The following is a 27,045-nucleotide window of genomic DNA, read 5'->3' on the forward strand; positions in this document are numbered from 1 at the left end:
AAGGTTCGTTGTGGGGTTTTTGTTACTTCAGCAGGTGTTTTGCTACAGAAACTGATTCTGAGAAAACAGAAAAAGTTTCTGAAACTCAAGAATGTCACTGGTTATCAGGAGCTGGTAATTCAGTTAGTCTGTCCACAAGTGCTGGAATTCTATTAGTCTGAAATAACTTTTAAATACAGGTCAATGCAATCATCCACTCACATCCTCTAGGTCAGATATGCACACTGTACTACAGTTCAGTCAGCAGGGACAAGGATGCCTTAGCTCTCAACCATTAGGCACAGACAGACAAACAGGCAATGTGGCATTCCTGCACAAAGAGGATGGACAACCCAGGTACATACTGCACAAGTCAGCAGAAAAGATGCATGTTCTTTTCATACAAGCATCATGAGACTTGGAGTTTATCATCCAAGTCACCACCACATTACTCTATAAAACCCAAACACATTAGGAAGCATCTGGAGATCACATACCACACATGTAGCTGGACAGGTGAGTAACTTCCTGTGGCCATGACTGTAAAGTTTGCTGACTAAGCAGGTAATAAATGAAGAATTTGCTTAAGTGCAATTGTGCGGTGGTCTATGTATTTAATGGAGGATCCAGAAGAACTGACAGTCAGAAGAGTATTTATAATACAAAAAAGACATTATATACACATATACACACAGAGAATATATCTATATAGATATATATAGATATCTATAAATCAGTCGAATAGTGCCTTTATCAAGAGGATCTTTAGGCATTCAAACATTTTACTGTGACATTGACTCAATTTCTATCTTTTTGCTTTGGCTGAATTAAAGCAAACAGATTGAAGGTCTGATCTGAAACACCAAAGATATCTGAAAACAAAGCCTAGTAGTATCTTGGGTGACAGCAGCATCATCTAAGAAACCACCCACTGCACTGTCCATTTGATGAATAGTCTAAATAAATCATTCCCACTCACAGCTTTGCGACAGCAGAAGATACATCAGTCTTAAACAGACTGTCTAGCCATATAGTCTATAGATTCTATTACAAATTGAGGATAGAAAAGATATAGCAAGAGGGCCTGCCCTAGGATAGAATGCCACTGAATATAAAATAGTATTTACAGTACAGTTACAGGATTATAGAACATTTCATAAATACAATTAGTATGTATACAAGGGCACACAAAAGAGAAATTTGTTTTCATGCTTCTCAAAGTGAAAGTAATCTGAACTAAAATTTACTGCAGAATCCCACAGCTACTGGTTAGGAGCCCCTCTCCTCAACTGCCTGCACAAGCCAATCCCCATCATTGGTCACCCATCAGTGAAACACCCATGTTTTAAGCAGCAGCTATGAAGAATCCCAACAGACTTTGAATCTATGTATGAAACGTAAAGTTTCAAAACATGGGTAAGGCATGGAATGTTGGAGAGCTGTGATGTTTGTGTGTAACTTTCTCAGAGAGCTCGGACTGTAACATGCTGCCTTTTTTTTTTGTAAGGAAATATACAATACCGCAGCATACAGGTGTTAAAACTCCAACATAGTATATCAGACAACTTCTAACACAAGACAATGGAAAATGCCAGTGTCTAACAAATTGTAGAGATGTGAGGTCTTTGTAATTTCCTTTAATAAAAGCATTTGATTTTGATTGTATAGAACCATGTTGCCTTTACAGGACCTTTTCTTTTTTTTAAAGAAAACCCCAACACATTATCTAAAGATCAGTTGTAATGCTAAACAGGAATAGAACATAATACAATGTAGGTACAGCAGAAATATAGTCAGATAAAAAGGCAATATTGACAGTCTAATTGACACTATTTTCTCTGCACACTTCACAATTGGTAAGGCAGGCTTGATTAAATTACCTTTAACCAGTAATATATTATACTTTACTCCAAGACCAGTAGACCAGTTTTACTGGGATACTTACTATGAAGGAGGATAATCTTCAAAGTTTATTTACACGGAAAACAATCTTTTTTACATAATATATAAAATGGAGTAGTTATACACTGCAGCCATTTTATAATATTTAAGCTAAATGAAATGAATCTTAAAAACTATTCAACGGCTGTGGAAGAAGCAGACAGAACATGAATTGTTTCATTAAGCTAAAAAACCCATTGTCATCGATTCTATGAATCCAGTTTATGAGACCTGGGGCTGTTTAACCCAGGTAAGAGAAGACTGAGGGTTTATCTCATCGATACTTCTAAGTACCTAAAGGGTAGATGTCAAGAGGATGGGGCCGCACTTTTTTTTTTCTATAGTGTCCAGCAACAGGACTAGGGGAATAGACACAAGCTGGAACACAAAAAAGTTCCACTTTAACACACAGAAAATCTTTCCTGTGAGGGTGAGGCAGCCCTGGCACAGGCTGCTTAGGGAGGGTGTGGATCTCCTTCTCTGGAGGTTTCCAAACCCGCCTGGATGTGTTTGTGTGCAATTTCATCGAGGTGAACCTGCTTTAGCGGGGAGTTGGACTGGATGTTCTCTAGAGGTCAGTTCCAACCCCTACGACTCTGCGATACTAGAAAATAACTCATACCTGCTTGAGACAATAAAACATTTTCTTCGTAACCATCTTCTGACCCTGATAAGCACAGCAGAGGGGTGAACTTCAACAAGTTTTCTCCTGTGACCAAGCTGTGTCCATTTAAGACATTTCCCCACTGCCAACCCTCTTTACTGTTGTTCACTCCTCCCCTGTTATGCTCATATAGATTATTTTTTGGACCACAGTGGAAACTGGATCACTCAAAACAAACATGCTGTATTACAAAAAAAAGAAACCTTCAAACACTACACACCAAGTACTTTTTTTTCATGGATCCAGTATTGAGCACAATACCAGACAGTTCCACTGTCAAGAAGAGACACTGAATTTTTGCACAGAAAGGGAATTAACGGCCTTAAGTGCATAAGAATTTCTGAGACTGGCTTGGTAGGAAAAGTAAGCTAGTAACTGGTGTTTGGTGCAAGAACAGCTTCAAACACCAATTTCAGATGCTTAGATAGCCACAAAGCACAAATAATAAAGAAAATGGTAATGCTTACAAGCACATGATTAGATTATCCATTGGAATTCAAGTCCAGGAGGAGGAAATGTTTTAAAAGACAAGTTTAGTAAAAGTAGTGCATTTTCTTTACCACTGTGCTAACTTCAGAAGAAACGAGCGGGGAGAGAGAGAAAAAAAAAATTCTTTCTGCCTCTCACCTGTAACTCTTGGTCTCGTCTCAGGAAAGCTGCTTAGAGGGGTTGCTTCCCTCTTTGCCCCCACTAACCACAACAGGCTCACTACCCTCCTACTCATCCCATCCAAAGGGATGCCTGCTCACCTGCTGTGGGAAATCACGAAAACTTAGCACAGAGGGCAGCAGACACAGCCATAAGTTCCTAATTCTGTTTTGAACGGGGCTGTGAAAGATGGACCACTGAAACTGTACACGGCTCAGATGGACTCTGCATGACATTTCTCCTCATTGTCTGTGCAAGGAGAAAAACTATTAAAGCCAAGTCTCCACAACAACAGACCCAAAAGCTATAACTTGTAAACATAATAGAGACTATTCTAAAATGTATTTTTCAAACTAAATCCAACTAAAGCACAACTGCACAAAGTGTACAGTTTGCTCATAGTCAGAAAACTAAACTGGATTTCAGAAAGTGTTTTTCCTAAAGCTCCTTTTCATTTCATAGCTGTAGAAGGACTGATGACAGGAGACAATCAAGTTGTCTCCAAGTGAGCAGTCCTTCTGCTTTGAGAATACCAGTTACACGCTACAGCATTACTAATGTCAACTTCAATTATCGTTTAATAAAAATGTCGTTCTAATGCGTAATCACTTTACAATCATACCATAGCCAAGACTGACACTTTCTTGTTCCAAAGCTGAGAACTATGACACTACTACAGCAGCTGGAAACATTTCACCAGAAAGATGGCTGTTTTTCCAATGCTGTGAATAATTAGGCTAAATAGAGCCAGAAACGAGGGTACAGCAGCCTTTGTTTTTTTCTTTCTTTCTCAAGAAGTGTATCAGAGAGCTTTATTAGTGTAAAGTAGGTTTTATATTTGCTCAATGAAAAGAAGAACTGTCATTAAGAACTTTGAAGCAGAGATCTGTTTTCTAAAATGATTCAGTATATGTACAAATAGATACCAGGCATCATCATAGCAAGAAAAAATAATATTAAAAAAAAAAAAAAATCACTATTTCCTATTTTGAGTACTTAGAGTACAGAGAACCAATAATAAAATTCAATATTTTTTTGTCACCTAACATCAAATCACTTCTAAATTAAACAATTAACAGTGCTGGAATAAATTAATGTTTGAGAAGAACTTCCCTCTATTCTGAGGAAACAAAATGTACAGAGAGGGAAGGACACGATTCTCTTAGTGTTTAATAAGAAAAAAAAGCACGCATGTATTTACCCTAGCAATCTTCTCTTGAATCTCTTAAAGAGACTTTTCAAAAACTGCAGCTGCAAAATACGGTTATTTCACTTTTAACCCTTATTCCTCTACTAAACGTAAACCAGATCACGATTTTGAACTCCTCTACCTGCCTGATCACCATCATCATCATCATCTGACTGCTGTTCCGAGTTTTGGGAACTACCATACTCATACTCAATGGGCTTTGGATTGTTGTACGGATAGCCATTGTCATCAAAAAACCTTCGGAAGGTGAACTCATAAAAAGCATGTTCGGGATGTTTTCCATTTTTGTACCACCCATTAAGCGTATCATTTCTGTTCCCTTCCTTGTCATCATCACTCCACAATTTGTCTGGATCAACTGGATCAAAGTTCGACGTGTCCGTAGGATGAGCAATTTTGGGAATGTAGAAGGCAGACTGCCGCCGTAGATCGCTTGAAAAATCAATTGTTTTGAAAAATGGGTGAGCTTTTATTTCATCTGCACCGTTTTTGCCTAAACGATCTTCTGGCCCTCGGCAGAGTTTAATAATGAGGTCGGAGGCCTCTGGAGTCAATTTAGCTTGAGGTGGAATATGAAGTGCAGTTTGCCAGTTGATCACCTTTAAAGCAAAAAAAAAAAAAGAAAAAAAAGAGATCTGCTATTCTGTTTATAATTTCATAAAAAAGAAGAAACATGGTGAAAGTCAAAAACACAAACCAAAACCCCCAAACAGCCACAAAACAATCATTCAACATGTTTAAGTTTTCACAGTAGAGAGGGTAAAAACATGAAGATGAAACACAAGGAACATTTTGTCCAAAAATCTGGCAAAATTCAGGTAAAGTTTATTCATATTCCAAATCTAGAGTCTGGCACTGAATACCCCCGCTATAAACTGAATACCCCAGAACCTGGAACCTGAGATTGGACATATTGCCCACACTTTTAAGAAGTGAGGCAAACAAATTTTGATTTATTTGATGCACTGGAAAGATTAACAGATTTAAAGTTTAAAAAAAAGCCAATGTTGCTCTATACTTGGGCCAACTAACATCTTGCAAGCTGAATGTGGTTTTGCCAAAATGGCACCTGCAGAAGATTGCCCTGGTGGTTTTCCTGAAAGGAGGCTGGGACTCAGGAAGACAGCAAGGGCTCTGAGTTGCCAGTAACCCTGAGCAGCTACGCTCATTTGGTGCTCCTTCACCTTTGCATGCTGAGCACTTGCAGATATACCACCAAACAAAATCCTCTGCAGGTAGGTGGGCAGGGAAGCCAAGTGGTGGGAAAAGGACACTCAGATGCTGGAAGAGGACAAGAAAAGAAAGTGGAAATAATAACCAGAAGAGGTGCAAGAAGTGAAAACGAATGGCTGACATCTGAAATGTGAGTTTTAGTTGCCACATTTCAATGTATGACCAGAGCAAAGGTATTAATTTGTAAAGGGACTTCAGGAATCACATTAAGTGCACCACCACAATAATATAAACTTTAAAATTAGTTTATAACATGCTTGGATAGCGCAGCACTCTCAAAAAAAAAAGTCACCTTTGAATCCATTATAAATTAGAAACACTATGCAAACGCCAAGTCTGCTTTTTCAGACTGTTTAAGTTACCTTCATTTGTGTTTCCAGTGGTGTTTGTGCCAGGAATGGAGGCTGCCCCACTAACATTTCAAAGAGTATTACTCCAACGCTCCACCAGTCACACAACTGCGTGTAACCTGAAATGAAGTCAAACCACGGTAGTCAAAGACTTGATATAATTTTAATCTTGTATTTCTAAGAATAAAAAAGGTTTGCAAGAGAATTCTAGTCAATATTGAAGATTTCCGTATTAGCGACTATTTAATTTTTGACAAAGTATTACATACTTGGGAAAAGTGGCAGTGTGAGAAAGGTGAGACTGCAGCACAAAAACACATTACCTGTTCGTAGCAGTACTTCTGGAGCAATGTAGTTGGGCGTGCCAACAAGGGAATGGGCCAGACAGCGCTGATGCTGACGTGCAGCCCTGCGTTCGAGTGGCTTCAGCCGATCTCCGCACCTGCAGTTTGCTGGGTCTCCCCATTCGCTGCTGAAATCCATGCTGTCTTGCCGTGCGTGATCACCTAAAATTGAGAAAGATGCCAAAATTGATGATGATTATTTTAGTTCTTACCTAGTATGAAATTTTCTTCATATGTTACCATGTGTTATTTTAAGACACAATCTGTTTGAATTTCAACACTCGAGAGTTACATAAAATACTGACTTTTGAGGACACTTTTTTGAAGTGAATTTTTGATGTAACTATGTGAAAGTATGGTGTTCCAGGATTTTTTTTCTCAGTTTTTGCTTGACATAACCACGTGGAAGGTACAGGGTGTATATTGGTCTTGCTTTTATGTAAACAGTAAAAGAATTTAAATATTTCAAACATCAAACAATAAAAACAGAAAAAAACTTCTCTCCAGAGACTGTGTAACAGTCCAGCTTAAGATACAAGTCAAAAGTAATTACAGAATCACAGAATGGTAGGGGTTGGAAGGGACCTTTAAGGATCATCTAGTCCAACCCCCCTGCAGAAGCTGGTATGAGCTTAATGCAGAAATCAGTGCAATTTTTTTTTCCATATCACCACAGATATGTTTTTTTAAAATGGTCATTGTGGTCCATCATGTACTTTTCCAGTTGGGCTAAACTCAGCACTTTAAATCATAAGATTTTACTTTCTTATGATCAGGTATGTGTTTGTGCAAAAACAAATTAACAGTGCAAGTGCTCAACCAGATAATCTTCTTATCCTGTATAAAGACAGGATATAATGAAGAATTCATCAACAATAATGATTATTTTCATATCTGCTCTCCTCCCGTTACTTACCAGCTCCTGTGAAATTATGTAATCCACAGCCTTCACCTTAATCTAGCTTAAACTGAATGCCATGACCCGTGCAACTCTGCTCAAGGGATTTTCTTTGTTATATTTTTATACTTTCTCATGTCTACTTACACTGTTCAGCTTCAGTGATACTAATAAAACTACTATATGTCAAATTATAACTATCTTCTCAAGGGTTAGTTTTGCATCTAGCAGTAATATCACTTGAGATGCATTTTACTTATTTCACCTCGGTCTCACTTGTCATGGAAGATGACTACGTTTCCAAAATTGAAGCAGCCTGAGATGAAACTTTCTCATATTTTTAATTTCCATTTTTCCTCTTCTGCTTGAAAACATATTTCATTTAGTATCTATATAATCATTAGTGATACATTTCACACTACTATATTACATCAGAAATGGTCTGTCATGTCTGGATTGTGCAGTTCTTTATTCATAATATTGTCTATGTAGGTTACCAATTTTTCTCTTTACAAAAGTAATGTTTTTGAAGGTATGCTTCTACTTTTTAAAATTAAAAATTATTACCAAATTTGTCTTTTACCACTCTCAGAACTGAGATTTTTTTTGTTCTAACTTTTTAAGTAATCAAGTAGAATTTTTAAAGGCCTATTTAAACTTTTTTCAGAAATCAATAGGTTACACTAACATGAAGTACATGAGAACATCCAGAACAACTACATGTAAAACAGCCATCCTATCTTCAAAACAGAATTAGGGTTGTTCTTTGTGTAATTATCTTGCTGCCTCTGTGATTTACTCTCTTCACATTTCAGAAGCCACTAATGGGACAAACTGACAGCAGCATAGCTCATTCCTTCTCCCTCAAGGAATTAATGCTCATACAAACTCTCCCATACTAAATGTCGCTTTCTGTAATTGGACTGGTGTGTGCACATATGGTTAGTTGCATTATTATTCCAAAACAGCACAGTCATCTTCCTACTGATTTATTCAAGTCCTTGCAAAGAATCACATGTCAACAAATATAACGAGAAAGCTTTTATATTTCTCTTACCACTCTGGTAGTATTTTGAATCGTGGGTCCATCGAAAACCTGTACAGAGCCCGAAGTCAGTCAGTTTGATATGACCGTCACGGTCTATCAAGATATTGTCAGGTTTAATATCTCTGTGGATGAAGCCCATTTTATGAACACTTTCAACTGCGCAAGTTAGTTCTGCTGTGTAGAACCGTGCCAGATTTTCTGGAAAGACACCCATTCTAATTAGGAGACTCATCATATCACCTCCTGGAATGTAGTCCATTACAAAGTACAAATTGTCCTTATCTTGGAATGAATAATACAGGCGAACCACCCATTCATTATCAGCTTCTGCAAGGATATCCCGCTCAGCTTTAACATGAGCAACTTGATTTCTAAGCAAGACATCTTTTTTCCTCAGAGTTTTTGTTGCATATAAAGCGTTAGTATCCACTTTTCTTGCTAGGCAAACTTCTCCAAACGCACCAACTCCCAGGGTTTTAATTTTTACAAACATTGACTTGTCCATTTTAGCTCTTCTTAGCCGAATATAATTAGACTCTTTCTGGCACAACATTTTCCTCATTTGATCTCGGGCTTCTGGTGACAATCCAACCTGTGCAGTAAACAAAATTAAATCTGAAGAGTGAACAGTACTCTTAATTAGTGGTGATCTCCTTATAATTATAAGGCTTAGGCAAAGCAAATCAAATACTTATATACAGCACGGGAAATAAAGGGGTTTTGTTTTGTTCCAATTTACACATTAGGATTCTACGAAAACATACAAGAGTGATACAAAACAAAACAAGATCACTTTCAACAGTAAAACGCATGAGGTGCCATGCACCAGAAAGTTCTTGAGACTGGAATATGTTCTGGAGGAGAGAAAGGGTAATTTACAAACTACTCATTAAAACCACTGCAAATAATACTTATCTGAATAACAATGTGCACCAACTGCCCTCCTTGATTCTCTTTGCAGAGCTAAAAGAAGCAAAGATGTACCTATAGGAGCAATAAGCTGCTAGGGACTAACTAAGGAGCTGCTGTGGGACAGGCTTCCACTCTCCAAACTAGCTGGGGCAGAAGTTGCTGAACCTCCTAACCATGTCAGTGGAATTTTGTTGCAGGAGGGAGTACGTGACTCTCTCTCTCATACCTTCCCGTGTAGCTACACAAACCAGATCCACATGGCACTGTTCCCTACTGTCCACTCATGCCAAGCATGTGTCTTTGCCACAAGCCAAGACCTGATCTTTCCTCTTACCACATAACCCACCTCTTTCTAACAGGACTTCAGTCACACTCTACCACTCTCCACTCTACATACCAGCTAGTTGAGCAGAGCAATTTCTTTGAAGTGGTTCACTTCTCTCACGGTATCAGCTCTTGGCTCCCATCTGTGTACATACCCCTATCTCGGAGGAACATGCCTGGTGCTCTAGCCAGCACCACTAACATTCTGACAGCTGAAACACACACAGGCCACACGTAACTCATCACTTGCAGTGAGGAAACAGTTATCTACAAGAACCACGCTGAGCATTCTCATTATATTCCAACCTGGGTCACTCTAAGTGTATTTTTGCTGGCTTCAATTCCTTAAGTGCTATTCAATCCAGTGCCCTTTTTCTTGGCAAACTTCAGACCCTGTAATCCTAATAATCCTTCCTTTTGGTTTTAGTGCAAGTAGAATCTCTCTTTAATTTTTTAATATTCTTCTCTCTGTGACACTACCCCCACATAGCTTCATGTTCATGCCTTTTGTTTTCTATCAGCATTTTCAAATTCTTTTATGCTCCCCTTTTCACAGCATTCAAATTACTTTATCTGCCTACTTTTCTTGAAATCATGATTATACAGCAATGATTTCCAAATTCAACCTACAGTATATTCCTTTATTTTTTCCTGAACATTCTGCACCTAAAACTGAACACAGACAAACTTGAGTCCCTGCAAACATCACAATTGTTATTCTAAGTACTATTGAAAACCAGAAGTTTTCAATTTTTTATTGTCACATCTTATAAATTCTTGGTACCAAATCTTGTTGCTTCTCTTAATGCTTCCAATGTTTAAGATACTGTCCACATAATAATACTCAGGATCACCATCAGGATTGGGGAACGTCTGGTTTAGGCCTGTATAAACTTCACGTTAATAGACAATTTCTACTTTAGCTTACAATGTAACATGGAATAAAATATAACAGATGTGAGTGAGAAAAAAGAAGAGATAAAAGATCAATTAGGTATCATTCAGGATCTTGAAAAGATTTTCAGGATACTATATGTCATCTATTAAAGACGACACTGTTAGAAAGCAGAAAATTTCTTACAGGCAGCGTAACAAAAATGGATCTAAAGGAAATGCAATTAGGAAAATGGAACCAAAATGCCTGTCTGTCCAAATAAGCTCATCACAGAGTATCAATTCAGTAAGATTTAAATGAGGAAGGCTGCCTCAAATTTGAGACAAAATTTGTTGACATCTGATGGGCAGTACTTAGGACTGGTTAGCAGTAGTTTCAAGACGGGATGTGGGAAACAGACAATTTATTGATTCAGAGTAGGGAGCGGAACCTTTCTTAACACATTAGTGCAGGAATACTTGGGCACTGTCTTCCAGGACAGAAGCATCTCAACTTTTTTTTGGTGAAGGGACGTGCTCACTGTACACATCAACACAGAAGGAGGGATTTTTGAAGACTTACAAATGTCAAGATGACATTTGAAAACTTGATCCTGTTAAGGTTTAGACAACGGTAGGTCACTTTCTCAAATCCCATCTGAACCATGAAGACTGCTTCAGTGCAGCCACATTTGTACACAAACTGAACCTCACCGATCAGTTAGAAAACTGGCAAAGAATATAATCTAGATGGCAACAAAACCCTAGAAAGGGTAAGACCCAATACAGTAATTAATCACTGCAAGTCACAGAGTTTCCAAAAACTTTGTAGCTCTATCTTCCTGTACCTGCTAATTGTTGCATCCTAACAGTTTTGTTGTAAAAAACCAGCCTAAGTGTCACAATTTTCATGTCTTACCTCAGCCCATCTTCAGTTTTTCCTGGGCTATCCACTAAAACAAATATTAATCACAAACTGATCACTCTCTGCATTACTATGTTTTCCCTAGAACTCTTACCAGTTACAGTATTTACCAAAAATAAACCACAAGCATGCACCTTTATTTCTAGTCAATGCCAGACATGAGAGCTTCCTGAATTGCTCTACAAACATCACACAATCTCATTTTGCTCCCTTTTCTTCTCTTTTTGCTTCTCATCTCTTTTGCTCCCTTCTTGCTGTGTCTGAATTCCTGACTTCAGTTCCTTTTTGCGTCAAAGACACCTAGCACAATTTTTGGCCAAATTCACGTACCTAAACTAAGCATTTTTGAGACAGCTCCACTCTGCCCTAGGAAACCTGACAACACAGAAATGTGTCACCTGTGCTAGAAATACAGCATCCTGTGAAGGCAGGTATTTCTGCAGGGATGCATTTTGGTTTTTTTCCTTTCAAAATTCCTATCAAAGGGGAGAAAACAAGGGATTCAATACTTGTTTAATTCTCTTAAACTTCCTGAAAATAAGTAATGAGCTGGTTTCCCTTTCTCATTCTCATCAAGAGCCAAAATATACTTCACTGTTGCAGTACTACTCCTCTCCTACACCCCAATCTAAAAGAAGAGGTCAGCTGCAGCCTCTTAATTAAGCTTCCCAGCTTTAAATCTAGTATGAATATTAGAAATCATATTTCATCTACAAAAAAAACATTTACTAGGGTGCTTTAAATGCACAAGACAAATATAAAAAGTTATACCAGTGCTTTCATATAAGTAATACTTATGCTTGAGATACTATAGAACACAAGACAGTAAGAAGGGAAAGTGAAGTTTGCAAGTCAACAATAATTATTATCTTACATTTAAGTACTCAAAAATAGTAAAAATAAATTCATGCTTATTTTTGATGCAGGATTACATGCAAAACCCTCTAAAAAGGCATCATGCTATTCTTAATAAATACTGTTGCTCCAGAATCTTACTTGTCTACACAGGGATGGAGGCTAGAGTTCAGGAAAGCTTCCCACACCTTAACAGTCTAAAACAGCTGTTAGTGGAAGTGAAAAGGAAAAAGAGAAAACTAAGAATAAAGATCTAAAAAGAGTTCCAGGAAGAAATCTTGCTAGCATTTACATATCTATGATTAAGCAAATGCTTATAAAACACTACAGCTTATAGTAACAATTTTCAAAGAGTAAGAAAACACAGATTTAAACCCCACCACTTGAAGACATACATTCCTTCACAGAATAAATTAAAAAGTACATAATATTTATGACAAATTTTCAACTTCAATTGTTAAGAAATATTCATAAGTAATACATTCCAAATGCCTATTTCTGCAAGTCTTGATTTCACGATTTCTCATTGTTTTCTCTTTTGAGATGATATATGTATACATGACCTCCAGTGTTTACCATTTTGAATTGGTTTAGCAGAACAGTGAAGTCCCAAAAAGAAACTACTGACTTAAATGTAGACACAAAAAAGTTGATTGTGCATGTTTTTGTCGTCTCTTTCTTATTATTCCATTCAACTAATCCTTGTTTAAACATATACTCTTACAGCCTGGATTATAAAACACTCAGGCAAAAGATACCACATTTCTTTCATTTGAAAACATTTTAATTTTTGATTTTAAAAATTTAAACTTCCAAAACTCTATCGTTACTGGAAATAAACTGCAGAAATGTAAAAGTATTACTGCTTGGGTGATTATATAAATGCACTAAACAGCCTACCCACTTGTCCCTGCTTTGCTGGTACCAGCAATGTTTATTTTAAATACATAAAAAAGTACTAAAAATCATGAATATATTGCATATAACTCAAATATAATGTTTAAATAGAACCTATAACAAGAAGTTAGAAACTACATAAGTTAAATCTCAATTCATGCAACAATGATTGTGCTCCTGCTGCCTTATCATACATAAGTCAAACTACATTTGGATATGTAAAAATCTTACTTAAAAAAAAAAAACCTAAGAAGACAATGAAGTATGTAAACCAAGCATTGAAGAACTAGCCACATCTTAAACATTAAGCCTAAAAATATACTTCAATTCCACAATACACCACAATGTTCTATTTATCTGTACTATCTACACATTCTACAGGTAAGAAATATTTCTTTAATATGGGAGCAGTTCTAGTCATAGATTTAGAAAGAAGAAAGAGTTTACCCGCATCATTTCATTCTCTAGTTGTTTTTTCCGATGCAAACGCTGCTGATGTGACTTGAGTATATTCTCCACGTGCTGCTCCATGAAGAATTTAAAGGCTTGAGGGGAATAGCTTTGAATGCGAGACTCTCTTCTTTCTTCATCTTTCTTGTTTTTTCTAACAGGAACAGGTGATGTTGTAATTTGTTTCTTTTCTTTATCCGTTGAATCAACACATTCACAATTCTTTTCACTCTCATCCTCCTTGGATAAAATAGGTGGTTCCTCCTTGTTGAGCTTGGGCCCTGTCTCATACAGATTGATAGAGGGATTCTGGTGTAACAAGTGTTTTGGGTAAGGTGGTGGAGGACCCTGGTAGTTTGGAGCCTCTGCAACAGGAGGCATAACTGCCATATTTGTAGATGGACTCTCAGAGAAGGGAATGGCCTGAACGGTCTGTACTGGTTGTGGCATCCAAGAAGGGTGAGTGGGTGCTAATGCAGTCTGTAGCTCTGGTTTTAACACACGCATACTTTTTACTGGTTGCTGAATGGGAGCTGGTGTTATAGCTGTTACTGTTGTAGCTGAAGGCTGAGAGCTGCCAGAATGACTTTGCCTGCTTCCGTGATGGTTGTTGAAAGAATTTGACCGTACAGGAAGATTAGGCTGCCATGTAGGCATGTCATGCCCATTACCAGGTGAGGACTGTGGCTGCACTGGGGAAGGCTGTGACCAGGACGCAGGTATTCCAGCTACATTTGTATTATAAAGTTCCATGTTGTGACTATTTCTATTTGGCACCATCATTGCCTGAGGCAGATTCCCATTGGTGTATGCTGAAGGAGGAGCAGATCCTCCTGCCTGCATCTGTAGTGCTGTGGGACTTTGCCTGTTAGTTGGATTCATGGGGTATGGAGGTGGCTGGCGACTCACTGAGTTTCCAGACACCACGTTCTGGTGAACTACGAATTCTGTCTGACAACTGCCATTTTGCATTCCAGCTCTTCCTGAAGGAAAACTAAATTTGCTGTTGGCAGAACTCTGCATGATTATGGGTTGCCTGCCAATGGGGACAGTGCTCATGCCTCTCTGACCCTGCGTGGAAGAATTCATGGGTGGAGGATTCATAGGTGGAGGTGGATAACCATCCTGCCACGCTCCTGGTGGCACTGGGGAAATACGGGAGATCACGTACTCCATGTTTCCAGAGTAACGCTTCGTCTGAGAGTTTGGTTCCCAGGAAGGAGGTGGAGGAGTAGTTCCCCTTGGAGGGGGCGTCTGTCCCCGAGGAGGTGGAGGAGGAGGAGTGACACTCCTTATCTGTGGTAGAGGTGGGGGGTTCACTCTTTGCCCGTTGCCAGGATGAGCCTGAGCAAAAGCTGCAATGCCAGATCCAGATAACGGTCTCCCTACATCAGGCTGAGAGCTGGGACTTTCTGAGCGATAAACAACACCATCTCCCAGGGAAGGGCCATGTCGCTGAGGAACCAAGGACTCCTTAGAACCCTTCCAGCTCTGCTTGCGGTTAACTGATTGCTGTACAGTCCCTGTTTTGCAAGAAGAAAATACAGCCTTTATACAATTATTTCTATTTACTGCTTTGAGTATTTTAGTCTTCTGCATTAATTGCTACAGAAGCAGGATGGTAATTCTCTAATTTAGCATAATTCACTGTACTGAAAAATTTATCTAGTAATACACAACATGCTATGGAAATAGAGTAAAAAAAATGCAATCAGACTATAGAATGAGGCTTTAGAAATCACTTCTCTGAAGACGCTTTTTGCTTCAGATGCACTCAGTTTTTAATTAAAAACATTATTAGGCACACTATGGATTTTTAATCATGCATACAAGCAACTCTCAGAAGAGATGCTCAATACAAATGCAATCGCATGGAAAAATACGTTTAGTCATGTCATTATTCCTTTCAGTTTAACACTTTAAAAAATAGAGTTCTTAAACTAAAATGGAACTGAATGCTGTAAAAATCAAACAGCCTGCCTACACCTTTGTGTGCATGCAGTGCATTCAAACTTATTATATTCCTTTCATGCAACATTTAACTACTTTACTTTTAAAAGTTATGCCTTTGTAAGTGTTGTATAGAGGCAAGAATTAAACCTGTATGAAATCTTATGAAAACTCGAGTCAAACTCTTCAATATATTTGCTTAATCGATGTTATTTTGTACCATGTAAACAAAAGGATATGCAAGGGACTGATAGTGCATGCAGTCTTATCATACTTTTTACAATGTTATTACTGAGATACTTTTAAACACACAGCACTGTAACTGCTGAAAGGCATTATCTTCAGTAAAAGAATATGCAATTACCGCATGTTTGCAAGTAACAGTGTAAATCAAGGCTGAATGCTGGCATTTAGCTAGCAGCTTCATACAAGCACCGACTAAGCCGGCCTCACAAACGAAAGGAAAATAATGCTGTACTTTGCTACTCTCAACTAATTTTTCCTCACACTTATACAGTCAATTCAAAATTGAACTTTACAGTGAGAGTAGCTCAGCACTCAGCTTTTGCCAAAGAGAAGTATTTCTGCTGCATTTGAAAGTAACTGTTTATTTAGATGTATGCTACTAAAACCTGTCAAAAAAAGAAAATCGTCAAGATGTATTAAAAAATGTGCTTGCATGTGTTAAGAGAATAATAAGTGGAAAAACTCTCACCCTGTTGCTAGTAACACTATAATCTGTCCCTGAACATCGTTAAAAACATGAAGTCTGCCTTACAAACCATAAAACCAAAATCTGGAAGCAAGCAGAAAGTTAAGTAGAGGGGAACCATGAAGTAGGACATTCTAAAACACAAATATCGTAGCCATAGAATACACACACACACATAAAGTATATACATAGAAATTCACATACGTAGTCCCTCTGTGTAGGAGGGTGTGTGAAGAGAGAGGCAAAAAAATAAAATAAGAATTTAGTGTTCACCACTGACTTCTACACAGCATCTGACATGGAGAACAAAATATGGGTGTCAAAATTTACTAAACTGAGATCTGAACATCATTCCTTGTATAAAGTACTTACACACAATACTAAACCCACGTCGTTCTGAAAAGAAAACTGCATGAAATATAAGAAATTAATGTAAAATGCACCTATCTTTCAGAAGAATTATGTTATGTATTTTACAGATATTTTGCTTTTAAAAATAGCATGTATCTTAACGTCTCCTCCGTTCCATTGTGAATATGTGATTGAGGAATTAGCTCTTTTATATTTTTCACCTATAAGAGTATACTCACTGAGTTACTCAGTTACCATGGATACACCTACCTGGCAGTTTCATACCTGCATTTACAGGTCTTGCTGCTGCTGCAACCATCTGTTCCCGACGCGGATCCTGGTAGCTCATTTTACTTATAAATTCAATGGCAGCTTCTATACTACGATTGTTAGTTTGTCTAAGAGCTTGTATAACCATATCCTAAAGGGAGAATAATATATAAAATATAATTTACAAGAAAACGTAAAAAATGAAAAAAAAAATCACAATTATTTATTCAACAATCCTACTGGAATTGTAACAAAGTATATATGTGATTTCTCTCAACTGATTTAAAACAAAAACTTTAAAATATTTTCTTCACAACAGATCCTCCAAAACACTAACACTGTCTGGATCTTAAGGGGAAAAAAGCTAACTTCTTGAAGGCCTGTACTTCAATGTAAATCATGTACAAATAGTTTGCTTATATCAGCATTTCCGACCGATACGCACTACCCAAGTAACAGTGAGTTCCGTGATGATCAGCCCAAGTTATTCGGTGAAAGATACCCTTAAAGTGAAATTCAGAACTTTGGGGTTTTGCTCATTTTTCTTCAACTCAGCACGGCTTTGTCAACAAACACGCATCAGTTTCTCCCTAAACTGTTCTCAATTAAGATGGCACTATTGGCAGAAATTCTGTATTTGTGGTAGATTGAGACTCATGTTCTTAGAGATCCAAACACAAGTTTTGATCTGATAGTAAATTCCAGCTCTGTCAATGGAACATATATTACGGACCAACGGCTTTTCCGCTGACTCAAATGATATTAAGGTCAAGAAAGAGGCAGAATTTCAAAGATTGTTAAAAGTTAGTCACTGCTCTCCCATTCACATTGAACAGAATTTGTGCAAGTGAATCAAGTTTGAAACAAACCCCCAACATATCTCCCTATGATTAAGTGCACTGTCTTTAGTGATTTGTTATGGTTGTATTTTGTCATACATAGAAGAAATAATTTCAGGTCACATTATGCCTGAATAAGTTACCTACCTATGACAGTATTCACCTCTTGCTAAAATCAATGGGACATCAAAGAGGATTCAGAAAGGATGTGGTCGGGATTAATTGCAAACTTAAACCCACATTTATACATTTCACCGGCTCTGTGTACGTACTTAACACCACGAACATATAAAAGAACATACAGCCTTCAGAACAATAATTAAGTAGACAAATCAGAACCTTAAAAAAGGATATTAAAATAAAAAAAAAAACAAAAAAACCCAACATGTAACAAGGTTGTTGCAATCTTCACAGACCAGCTGATGGAAAATGCAGATATATCTTTTGATATCATAACTCCTTCACAGGACAGTCGTATTTGTAACACTTCTACTATTATAGATAAGACTGATCTGTTGCAAAGATGTACGTTTTCTGCACCAGTGTGCTATTTGATCATTATATAAAGAGAAGGTTAAGTTGCCCAGAGTATTTAAGTTTCAATTCAAATATACTTGGCCTCATCATTCATTTCTACCTATTGAGTTTAATTTTCTTCGTAATCAGTTTTCAAATCAAATTTATAGTCATATTTCTAGTCAACTAATTCTACAATATAGAAACCTAAATCTACCAGTTCACGTCAGCAAGCCATAAAGACACAGAATCTTTTATTTGAAGAGATGAAATTTAGTTCCCTCACAGCTAAACAAGGGCCAAAAGATCTCTCTGTCCTCTAACTAAAGAACAAAAAACTCAGTCACCTATGTGACATGAAATATTCAATGTCTTGAAGAGTATCACATTGCACACAACGTATGAGGAATAAACTTGAATCCTAATAAGATTTTGTGTAAGTTGTTTTTTTTTTAAAGAAAACCATAATGAACTGCATTTTCCCATAATTACTATGCATATACATATATATATTTAAAAAAACCCCCTATCTAGATACACATCCAATACTGACACATATCCATCTGTTCAGCTTTAACCCTGAATACTACTCATTAATTGAGGGGTAGAGGGGATAACCACCAGATTTGTTACATCCAAAATATTAAAAAAGTTAAAAAATACACACATTATGTTTCCAAACTTTAAGTGGCGACTGAGCCACGTTTGTACTTTCCACAACATGGCAAAGCGAAAAATTTGTGTTGACACTTTAAATCTATTTTCAACTTCTTAACAAAATCTCTTTAAAAGCTGAGATAAGGAAACACTGTTTATATAGACAAGTCCAAATCAGAGCAAATGAAAACAAAAAATGGACTTGTTACCTAGCAGCTACAGTTAGCCTCTACTTTGGACACATTAAGTCAGTCTCTACGGAAAGCCAGTAATGCACCCAAGATCATGAAACTTAAGTTCTACACATAATTGGCTGAATTACAAATATATTTAATATTAGTCAAACTGCCTAGACCAGTCACTTACAGCTGGCCAATACACAGATCCAGTCCATAGAAGAATCCTAGCTCAAACTACAATCTCATTTCATTCCTACCTGCTGTCTCAAATATCTCCCACCAAGAAAAATGCTTTCCTACTTCAGTTGTATCTGTTCCTGGTGGTGTACATGGGCCAACGCCATATGGGCTATTGTGGCAACACAGCTGTGGGTTAACACATGGTAGAAACAGCTTATGCTGGCACTATGCCTGAAAAAAGGTCCATATAATCACAAGCGTCCTGGGAATTCTCTGTTGTATTCAAGAACAAAGAGTTGGAACAGAAGGCTTCAAGACACAAAGGATCTAATAAAAATACCAACTCAAGATATCTTTCTACTTGATTATCCATTCACATACCATTCCTCAGTTTGGGAAAAAAAAAAAAGACTGCAGGTTAAATCTGTAAAAATGGTTCTGAGAATTGATCTACTTTTTAAACGGAAAAAAACGACAACTTTTGCAACAGACGAGAGGAGCAGCAAATTATTACAAAATCATTTATCACTATGAAATCCATCCACTCTTACTGAAGACAAAGCATGGACTGTGTTTTTAAGCAAGTGAAAGACACATGAAAAACATATATCAGCACTTGACACTTGTACATTGTTGACAAAAAGCCAGTTGTTAGTTTTGGAGAAGCTCACTCTTGGTAGAGGTAGTTCTCTCTGTAACTACCAAAGCATCATAGCCAGCAGAATTCATGAGCTGGTAACTACTGCAAGCAGTGCACTCCCGACAAGGCAGTCCCTGTAGTTGTACTTTGCCTTTTTTCATTGGAAAGATGAGTGGTTCACTAGCTTCTTCAAGCCTGCTTTTGTACTTAGGTTTACAGAGAAAGCATGAAAACATGAGTAATTTAATGTGATGTGCAAGTCTAACTAAAAACACAGTAGCTGTAAGTGTATTACTGTTTTTATTCCTGGAAATCACATTTCAAGACTTCGTTCACTTATTAAAATCAATGGAAATAAGTTTAGTCAACAATTTAAAAAATAAACAGAACAATTAATTAGTTCCTTGTTCTTATAATGAAAATAACAGCAGAATATTATTTATGTCCAAGATTTTCAAGAAGCTTGACATTTTTGTCTTGACTGCAGAGAAGACACCCTGCAACCGTTTTTGTCAGGTACATTGTTATTTTACCTGCATCTGACCAAGTGCAGTACATAAGGATAGCTACATTTCTTTCTCCACAGAGTTTGAGTTTATATTAGCTGCAGACATAAAAAGCTCATTACAATTAATTTCTGAAATATTTGGCATTGCCTTTCAATTTAGAATGTCCATATTTTATCACCATTTTCATTGAGCACAAAGATTCCGTGAAGTATCAGACATAAAATCCATGTTCTAGAGAGTCCGGTTTTCTCTGTCTACAATGATATAAATAATTAAAACAACCCATCATGTAAGAACAAGCTGCACAAGAAGCTTAAAAAAAGAAAACACATCCAGAAAAGCCAAGTCTCTTTATATCCTTCTATTCTTCGTCTTCCACTATTACCTGTTTCATGTCCTAATCTGAAACCTACCAGGTTTTGAAGCAGCTATTTTGCCTACCATATACCGTTCAAACATTCCACAATCCACATCCCCTCCAACATCCACTAATAATTTATAGTTAGCACAACACTACATCTTGAAAATAAAATATTTCACCTCATCAAAGCCAGCAGCTTGTAAGTCTTGCAGCATCTGTCGATTAACTTCTGAAGTTCCTTTCACAGCTGAGGTTGTTTCATTTGCAAAAGGCAGAAGTGAGTTTCTGATCTCCTGCAAAACTTTGTGGTATGTTACAAATTTGGGGGGATTTCGGCCTTGTCTAGGATCTTCAGATAACATCTTGCCCATGCTGTGATCAACTTTAGCAGCATCTGAGGGTTTAGGTAAATTCCTGAGGCTCTCTCGTATTTCCTGTAGCATCTGCTGGCTGCTGCCAGTATAATTACTGGCAGGAAAAGTCTTAGGCCTCATTTGTCTATAACCTTCTGGTTTCTCACTTCTCTTCATGAAAACATGTATATATACAACCTCCACCAAGGACTCACATACACCAAAATTCAAGGATGGCTGGCTGGTAGTTTCAGAACTTGTGAAAGCAGTGGCTCTTCACTGTGAAACCATGGTTCCTCTAGTGCTGGAGTTTGTCAGAACCCAGAACTTCTATCCTGTTAACAAAACAAAACAAGCTGTTACATCTACAGCAGTGAAAAAATTTGCAATGTAGCATTGGTGGCAGTGAAATGTTCACATGCAGCACTGCCTTCACAGTTACTAAAAGCATGCTAAGCAACTTCTTCAGGCTGTCTTCACACAAAGTAAATTACAAACTGTGTTGGGATTAACATTTCGTTAAGAAAAAAAACCATTTCAGGTCGTCAAGTCCAGATTGTCCTGAATTGCAAAGGATGTGGACAGAGAGCAACTCAGTGTGGGGGACAAGGCTTTCAAGAGCAGATACGAACTGCAGAGTGTGCTACCCCATCACTGCTTCTCTGCCTTACCTCTCTGCTGAGTGCTGTCCCTACTCATCATCCACACTCTTTCCATAAACACTTTTATAGCTGGAGGTGCCAATCCTACCTCCCAGTCAGCCAGGTTAGGGACTAAGTACCCTAGCTGTTCAACAATTCTGACATCAAGCTCCTCAAACAGATGGATGCGAAAAGCACAAAGTACATCAGTGACAGTATAAAATTACCATGACTTTATCCATTCCATAGCAATGATCTATGTAAAAAGTAAAACACTTGTCTAGCTCATTGCACACCACTTTATGATTTTTTGTACCATCTGGCCATTTAACCCTGTTTAAGGGTTTAGTTTTCTGAGGCTGTTAGCTCGAGTCTCCTTGAACCAGTCTTTGTCAACAGCTAATTTTTATTTTATACAGGGAAGATGTGAGCAGGAGGGAAAAGGAAACAAAGAAAATGAAATAAAACTTTTTCTACTGTAAAATTGTTTAACAACTCAGGCATCACATTCACCAAGAGCATAGCTGTGACATTTGCTAAGGGAAACAGAACTTTCTGCCAAAACCAAATAAAAAAACGTTTGCATCTTGAAGGTGCTGACTCATCAGGGAAAAAAGCCCATGCCTGCACAGAACACAAATCTCTGCAGTCCTGCTGTGCACTACTTAGTCCTGTAACACTGTAACTGGTATTGCAAAGGATAGAGCAACTAAGGTGAAACACCAGAGAAGTTACAGAGCATTTGTCGCTTCAGAGTATCATGAAATAAAGCTGTTGCTTCATTTGCTCCACAGAAGATGATCAGTTACTAAGGGCACAAAATTTACTTATTTTAGCAGGTCTTTTCTTGACAGACAACTCAGAGTTGTAAAGCTTAACTCACGCTTTTCCTTTACCTTAACGCAATGTCAAACTGTAGCAATAATGATATGTTCTTATTTTCTTGCTTCTGCCTCCCAAATTTGCATTCCTACTTTTCTAAAAGATTATTTTTAGGATTTAGATGTCTGTAAGCATATTTTGTTTTTTAAAGAAGTAGTGTGGTAGATAAGACATGAATGAAACAGGTATCAAGTTTTACACAGTCTCTGTAAAATCACTCTTTCTCCACCCAGGTGTTGCTTCCACAGTATTTACCCTGTCAAACAAATCAATGATTCAGTGACTGAGGAAGAATATGCTAACACGCGTGTAAATTACATAAATCTAGAACATGTGCTACCTACCTACAAATAAAACCTGAAACACAAGGCCCATCCACTTAATCCCATTCTCCTTGGAGAATCACTTAAGAAATAACAGAATTTCTCTAACAGAATTCTCTAAATCTCAGAGGTGGTGCAACTGTACCCACAAGCTTTCTTTGCCCTGTGATTGGTTTGAAACCTTGATTAAACGTAATTTGGCAGTTATATTGAAGTTTTTTTTTCCTGAAGTCCAGTAGCATAAAATTCTTTGGTGGTCACTGAGTAAGGAAAAGATCAGACATGTGTGTGAAAAATAAACAGTGACTTTTTGCTCTAAGTATTAAGAAACCTAGATTCAGCATAAAGTACGGCATGAGAGCGATTAAAAAGTAATGTAATTTCGGCCACTTACAATATAATTTTCAAAACATGCCATATTTAAGACCAGATTGAAAATACTTTTTGTAAAAACACTTTTTGCAACCTACATTGATACCATTGTACTAGCTCTGCAATGGATGTTGCTTGTATTTCCAAGAGACCTGCTTCAAAAAACACACATCTTGGAACCCAAGTGCGAGGATGTATGCTAACAACACTTGAAAGAATCACGACCTCCAGGAAAATGAAACCTCTAGCATAAACTCATCCCAAAACACAGGACAAAAAGGCTAAACATCTTAGGGGCGTATTAATCTAGGTTGCTCGTTCAAGTGCAGGAGTAATGACTAGTTAAGCATTGGCAGATAAACCAGATAAAACGGATTGTCTTGATGTACCAATGATTGAAGAAAACAATGTCTATACCCGAGTTAGTCCTTTTAACAAGTTCCAAAGATCCAGAATTCAGGAGAAAGCAGTTGTTTTGCACCTATGTATTTTACAATTAATTTCATCTGGTGTTTCAATACTCCTTTTATGAAGCTACCACAGGTAGCTGAGATAAACAAATGTAACACTTCTTAAAGAAATTAAAGTTAAATTAACAGGACACTTAATAAATGAGAAAGTCTAGAGTCTACTACCTAGGGGGGCAAAAAACCAACCAAAACAAAAATCAATCAAACAAAGAAAGCCCAGCTTGTGCTCCAGCTTCTTTCAGTTCAAAACTGAGAGAACTGTACTTCTTTCTAAAGTGCCTTGAGGACTTTAAGACAAAGGATGCTGTAAGCGTTTGATAGTTATTATTTTGCTGGCAACTGCAGCATAACAGGATATGGATTACACAGTCTCGGAAAATAAAGCTGCACTTTCACATAAATTTTCAGCAGAAGCAGAGCTTTACCAGTGTAAACTAGTCAGTTCACTTATTTCCCACCACTGACTAGCGCCAGCATAATTATTTGCGAGGCCACACAGAGTGAATCAAGCTAAAGGAACTTACCCAGATAAATGGTAACTTTTTTGGGGGGGTGAGTGGTTTCTTTTGGCAGCAGCAATGGGTAGCAGCAGTTTGATATGTATGCAAAACTACAGTCTTAATTATTACATTGGTCCCCTAGTTTAATGAAGTACAAGAAAGCAAGTACTACTACAGTTCACCTTGCTTTACGTATGAATCTTGAAATTAAGAGGTCATCTTCTCTTATAGACATTTGCACACACTTTAAAGCAAGAAAGTTGGAACTGCTCAGTAAGAAATCTAACTAAACTTTGTACTTCTAACTAGCAAACACAAACCAAATCTAAGGGAACTGATGTCTGCTCCCCCTTGCATTTTTGTGCTGTTATATGTCAATGATAGATCTGTTTGTCATTGCAGCTACTTCCACTGATGAAGTTTTCCACCTCCCTGAAGGAGTTTAAAAAAAATAAAAATTCTTTCTTTTCAAACTATGGGGATAAAATATTTTTCTCTATGAGTCAAACTGTAAAGAAAAAAGAATAGTTGTCTATTTACAATATAATCATGAAATACTGGACATAAAAACAGACACTTGAATGAGAACACAGAATGGCAAAATGCAACTGTCAATGACTTCCAGCTTCTTCTGTTGAAAAAAAAAACCAACAAACCAAAACAGGGCTTTGTAATAGATGTGTAACATTTCTTATTTCCCAAATTTCTGAACGTACTTTTAAATGCTCATATTTCCAATTAAGTATCAAATATCACATATTAGCCTATTTTGGTTTCCTCTCTTACATACCTATTCTAATAACTTATTTTACACATAACCATGATGCTTTACTACTAAGGGAACAACAACAACAACAAAAAAAATCCAAAACCAAAAATCAAACAAGAATTTGGGAGATGTAAAATTAAGTTTTTAGGGACTTGGCTCAAACCAATAAAAAGAAGCTGTTCTTCAGATAACAGCTCACTGAGATGTAAAGCAATTTGTCAAAGGATGCATTTCCAATCCAAAAAAGTTTCCACAGGAAAGGAGAAAACTAGACCCTGAAATCAGTAAATAAATACAACTAAGGTCAGGGAAAACAGAGCTAGAAACGAGCAGAGGTTACCTGAATACTGGGAACACTGAGCATTCACTCTGCATATTTCCATTCTTACGCTTTGCTATCTGCCTGAAAAGGATTCAGCTTTTCTTACCTACAAACGTAGTCTTAGTTATCCTCAGTAGCAGTTATTTCAAGCGCACATCCGACTGATTTTTATAGTTACCAACAGAACAGCCACCGAGGACCAAAGTGTAAACTGTGTTAGCACAAGAAAAGTACCAGAGCAATTCCCACAGCACCGCAGGACCCAGATGAGGAGGACTCCAGCGCCAGGGCATACGACAGCCGCCAGTAACCCTGCTCTATCTTATGGCACCGGGACACCTGCGCTTCTGTCACGCAGCCAACCCCTGACCGTGCCCTGAGGTGGGTATGGTGCAGCGCCGCTCCTCCTGGCACCGCCGGACTCCCCGCGCCGCCGCTCCTTCCCGCCCAGGCCGGCGGGACGCGGGTGGCCAAGCGCGGCCGTGAGGGCAGCGGGACCGTCGCCCGGCAGCGGCACAACGGCCCGACTGGTCCCGCCGCCCCTCCTGAAGAGCCGTTCCGCGGCGCGCTAAAAGCCGCCTTCGGAGGCACCCATCCCCAGCGGGGACACCGGAGACCGCTCCGTGTCCCGCAGCCGCGTCCCGCCCGCTCCGGGCAGGGGGGAAAGGGCCCAGGAACCCTAGTCGGCCGTACCGAAGAGAGCTCGTTACCATCCCCGAGCAACAGCTGCGCCTCGGCCTCTCACCCTCAACCCGCGGCCGCTCCCCAGACCCGCCGCCGCCGCCGCCCCGCCTTCGCCACCGCGGCACCGCGGACCTACCTGCGGCGAGAAGGCGGCGGCGGCAGCGCTCCGGGCGTGGGCGCACAGAGCTCGGCTTCAGCCCCGCCCGCGAGGAGACGACCGCCGCGGCCCTCCGCAATGCCGGCAGCGGCTCCTCTGTCCCTCCGCCAGCGCCCGCCGCCGCCGCCACGGGCCTCTCAGTTCGGCGCCGCCATTTTGTCGGTGTCTCCGCCGCGGAGGGCTTCCCGGATATGGGCAGCTCCCGGCCTGCCTTGCGCCCGGCGCTCCCCCCGCAGCCCCGACCCGGATGGAGCTGCGCCGGCCGCCCGCGCCTGGGGCCCGGCCGCTTGCCGCTCAGCGGACCGAAGGCACCGCCAAACGCACGTCCTCCCGCTCCCCCACCGCTGACACCTTTCATTCCTGCTTTCTGTGGCCGTACCGAGCTCGCTGGATAGCTACCGATTTTCTAACGAAGACTAAAAAGCGTTGCCGAACCTCCTTCACTCCAAGTGCCCGATGGAAGGATTCGTTACGGCCCACCGTGCCCAAAGTCGCCAGGAAGGAAAACCCGTCGACCGGCACGCACAGACGCATCGCCACCGTTTCAGGGAGAGTGCTGCATTTCACAGTGGGAAGCAAAACTGAAGACGCTCCACCGTGCCCCTGGGCAACTCCGTGACTTCCTGCGTGACAGCTCTGTGCCCAGCCCACCTTCCACCTCCCAACTACGGGAAGAAATTAAGACGGGCTAAAATACGCTTATCGCGGCAGGTCAAGGCTGTTCTTGCTGACATGGAAGTACACTGAACCCATGTTAAACCTTGTAACTTAAATCTGCTACTGCCCACCATCCTGAAGTTTCCCTTCGTCCTTCAGATTGCATCTCCAGGATCAGTCGAAATAACTTATCATTATTT

The 27,045-nt window shown here is 39.0% G+C and overlaps 1 protein-coding gene across 2 annotated transcripts; it reads right to left on the reverse strand.

The window, feature by feature from the left end:
• Positions 1-568: 568 nt before the first annotated feature.
• LATS1 (large tumor suppressor kinase 1) lies at positions 569-26,366 on the reverse strand. 2 transcript variants are annotated; one of them, XM_061988973.1, is made up of 8 exons: positions 26,168-26,366; positions 20,895-21,403; positions 16,850-16,985; positions 13,549-15,074; positions 8,325-8,907; positions 6,349-6,531; positions 6,038-6,144; positions 569-5,041 (listed from the first exon to the last, which is right to left on the reverse strand). In XM_061988973.1, exons 2-8 carry the CDS (start codon positions 21,243-21,245, stop codon positions 4,526-4,528), a joined length of 3,402 nt encoding a protein of 1,133 aa, XP_061844957.1. In that variant the 5' UTR covers positions 21,246-21,403; positions 26,168-26,366; the 3' UTR covers positions 569-4,525. The 2 variants fall into 2 exon arrangements, with proteins under 2 accessions (XP_061844957.1, XP_061844956.1); XM_061988972.1 differs by having other exon boundaries at positions 16,835-16,985.
• Between the last annotated feature and the right edge of the window lie 679 nt (positions 26,367-27,045).

This window comes from Colius striatus, chromosome 2 (assembly GCF_028858725.1).
Source record: "Colius striatus isolate bColStr4 chromosome 2, bColStr4.1.hap1, whole genome shotgun sequence".
Classification (NCBI taxonomy): domain Eukaryota; kingdom Metazoa; phylum Chordata; class Aves; order Coliiformes; family Coliidae; genus Colius; species Colius striatus.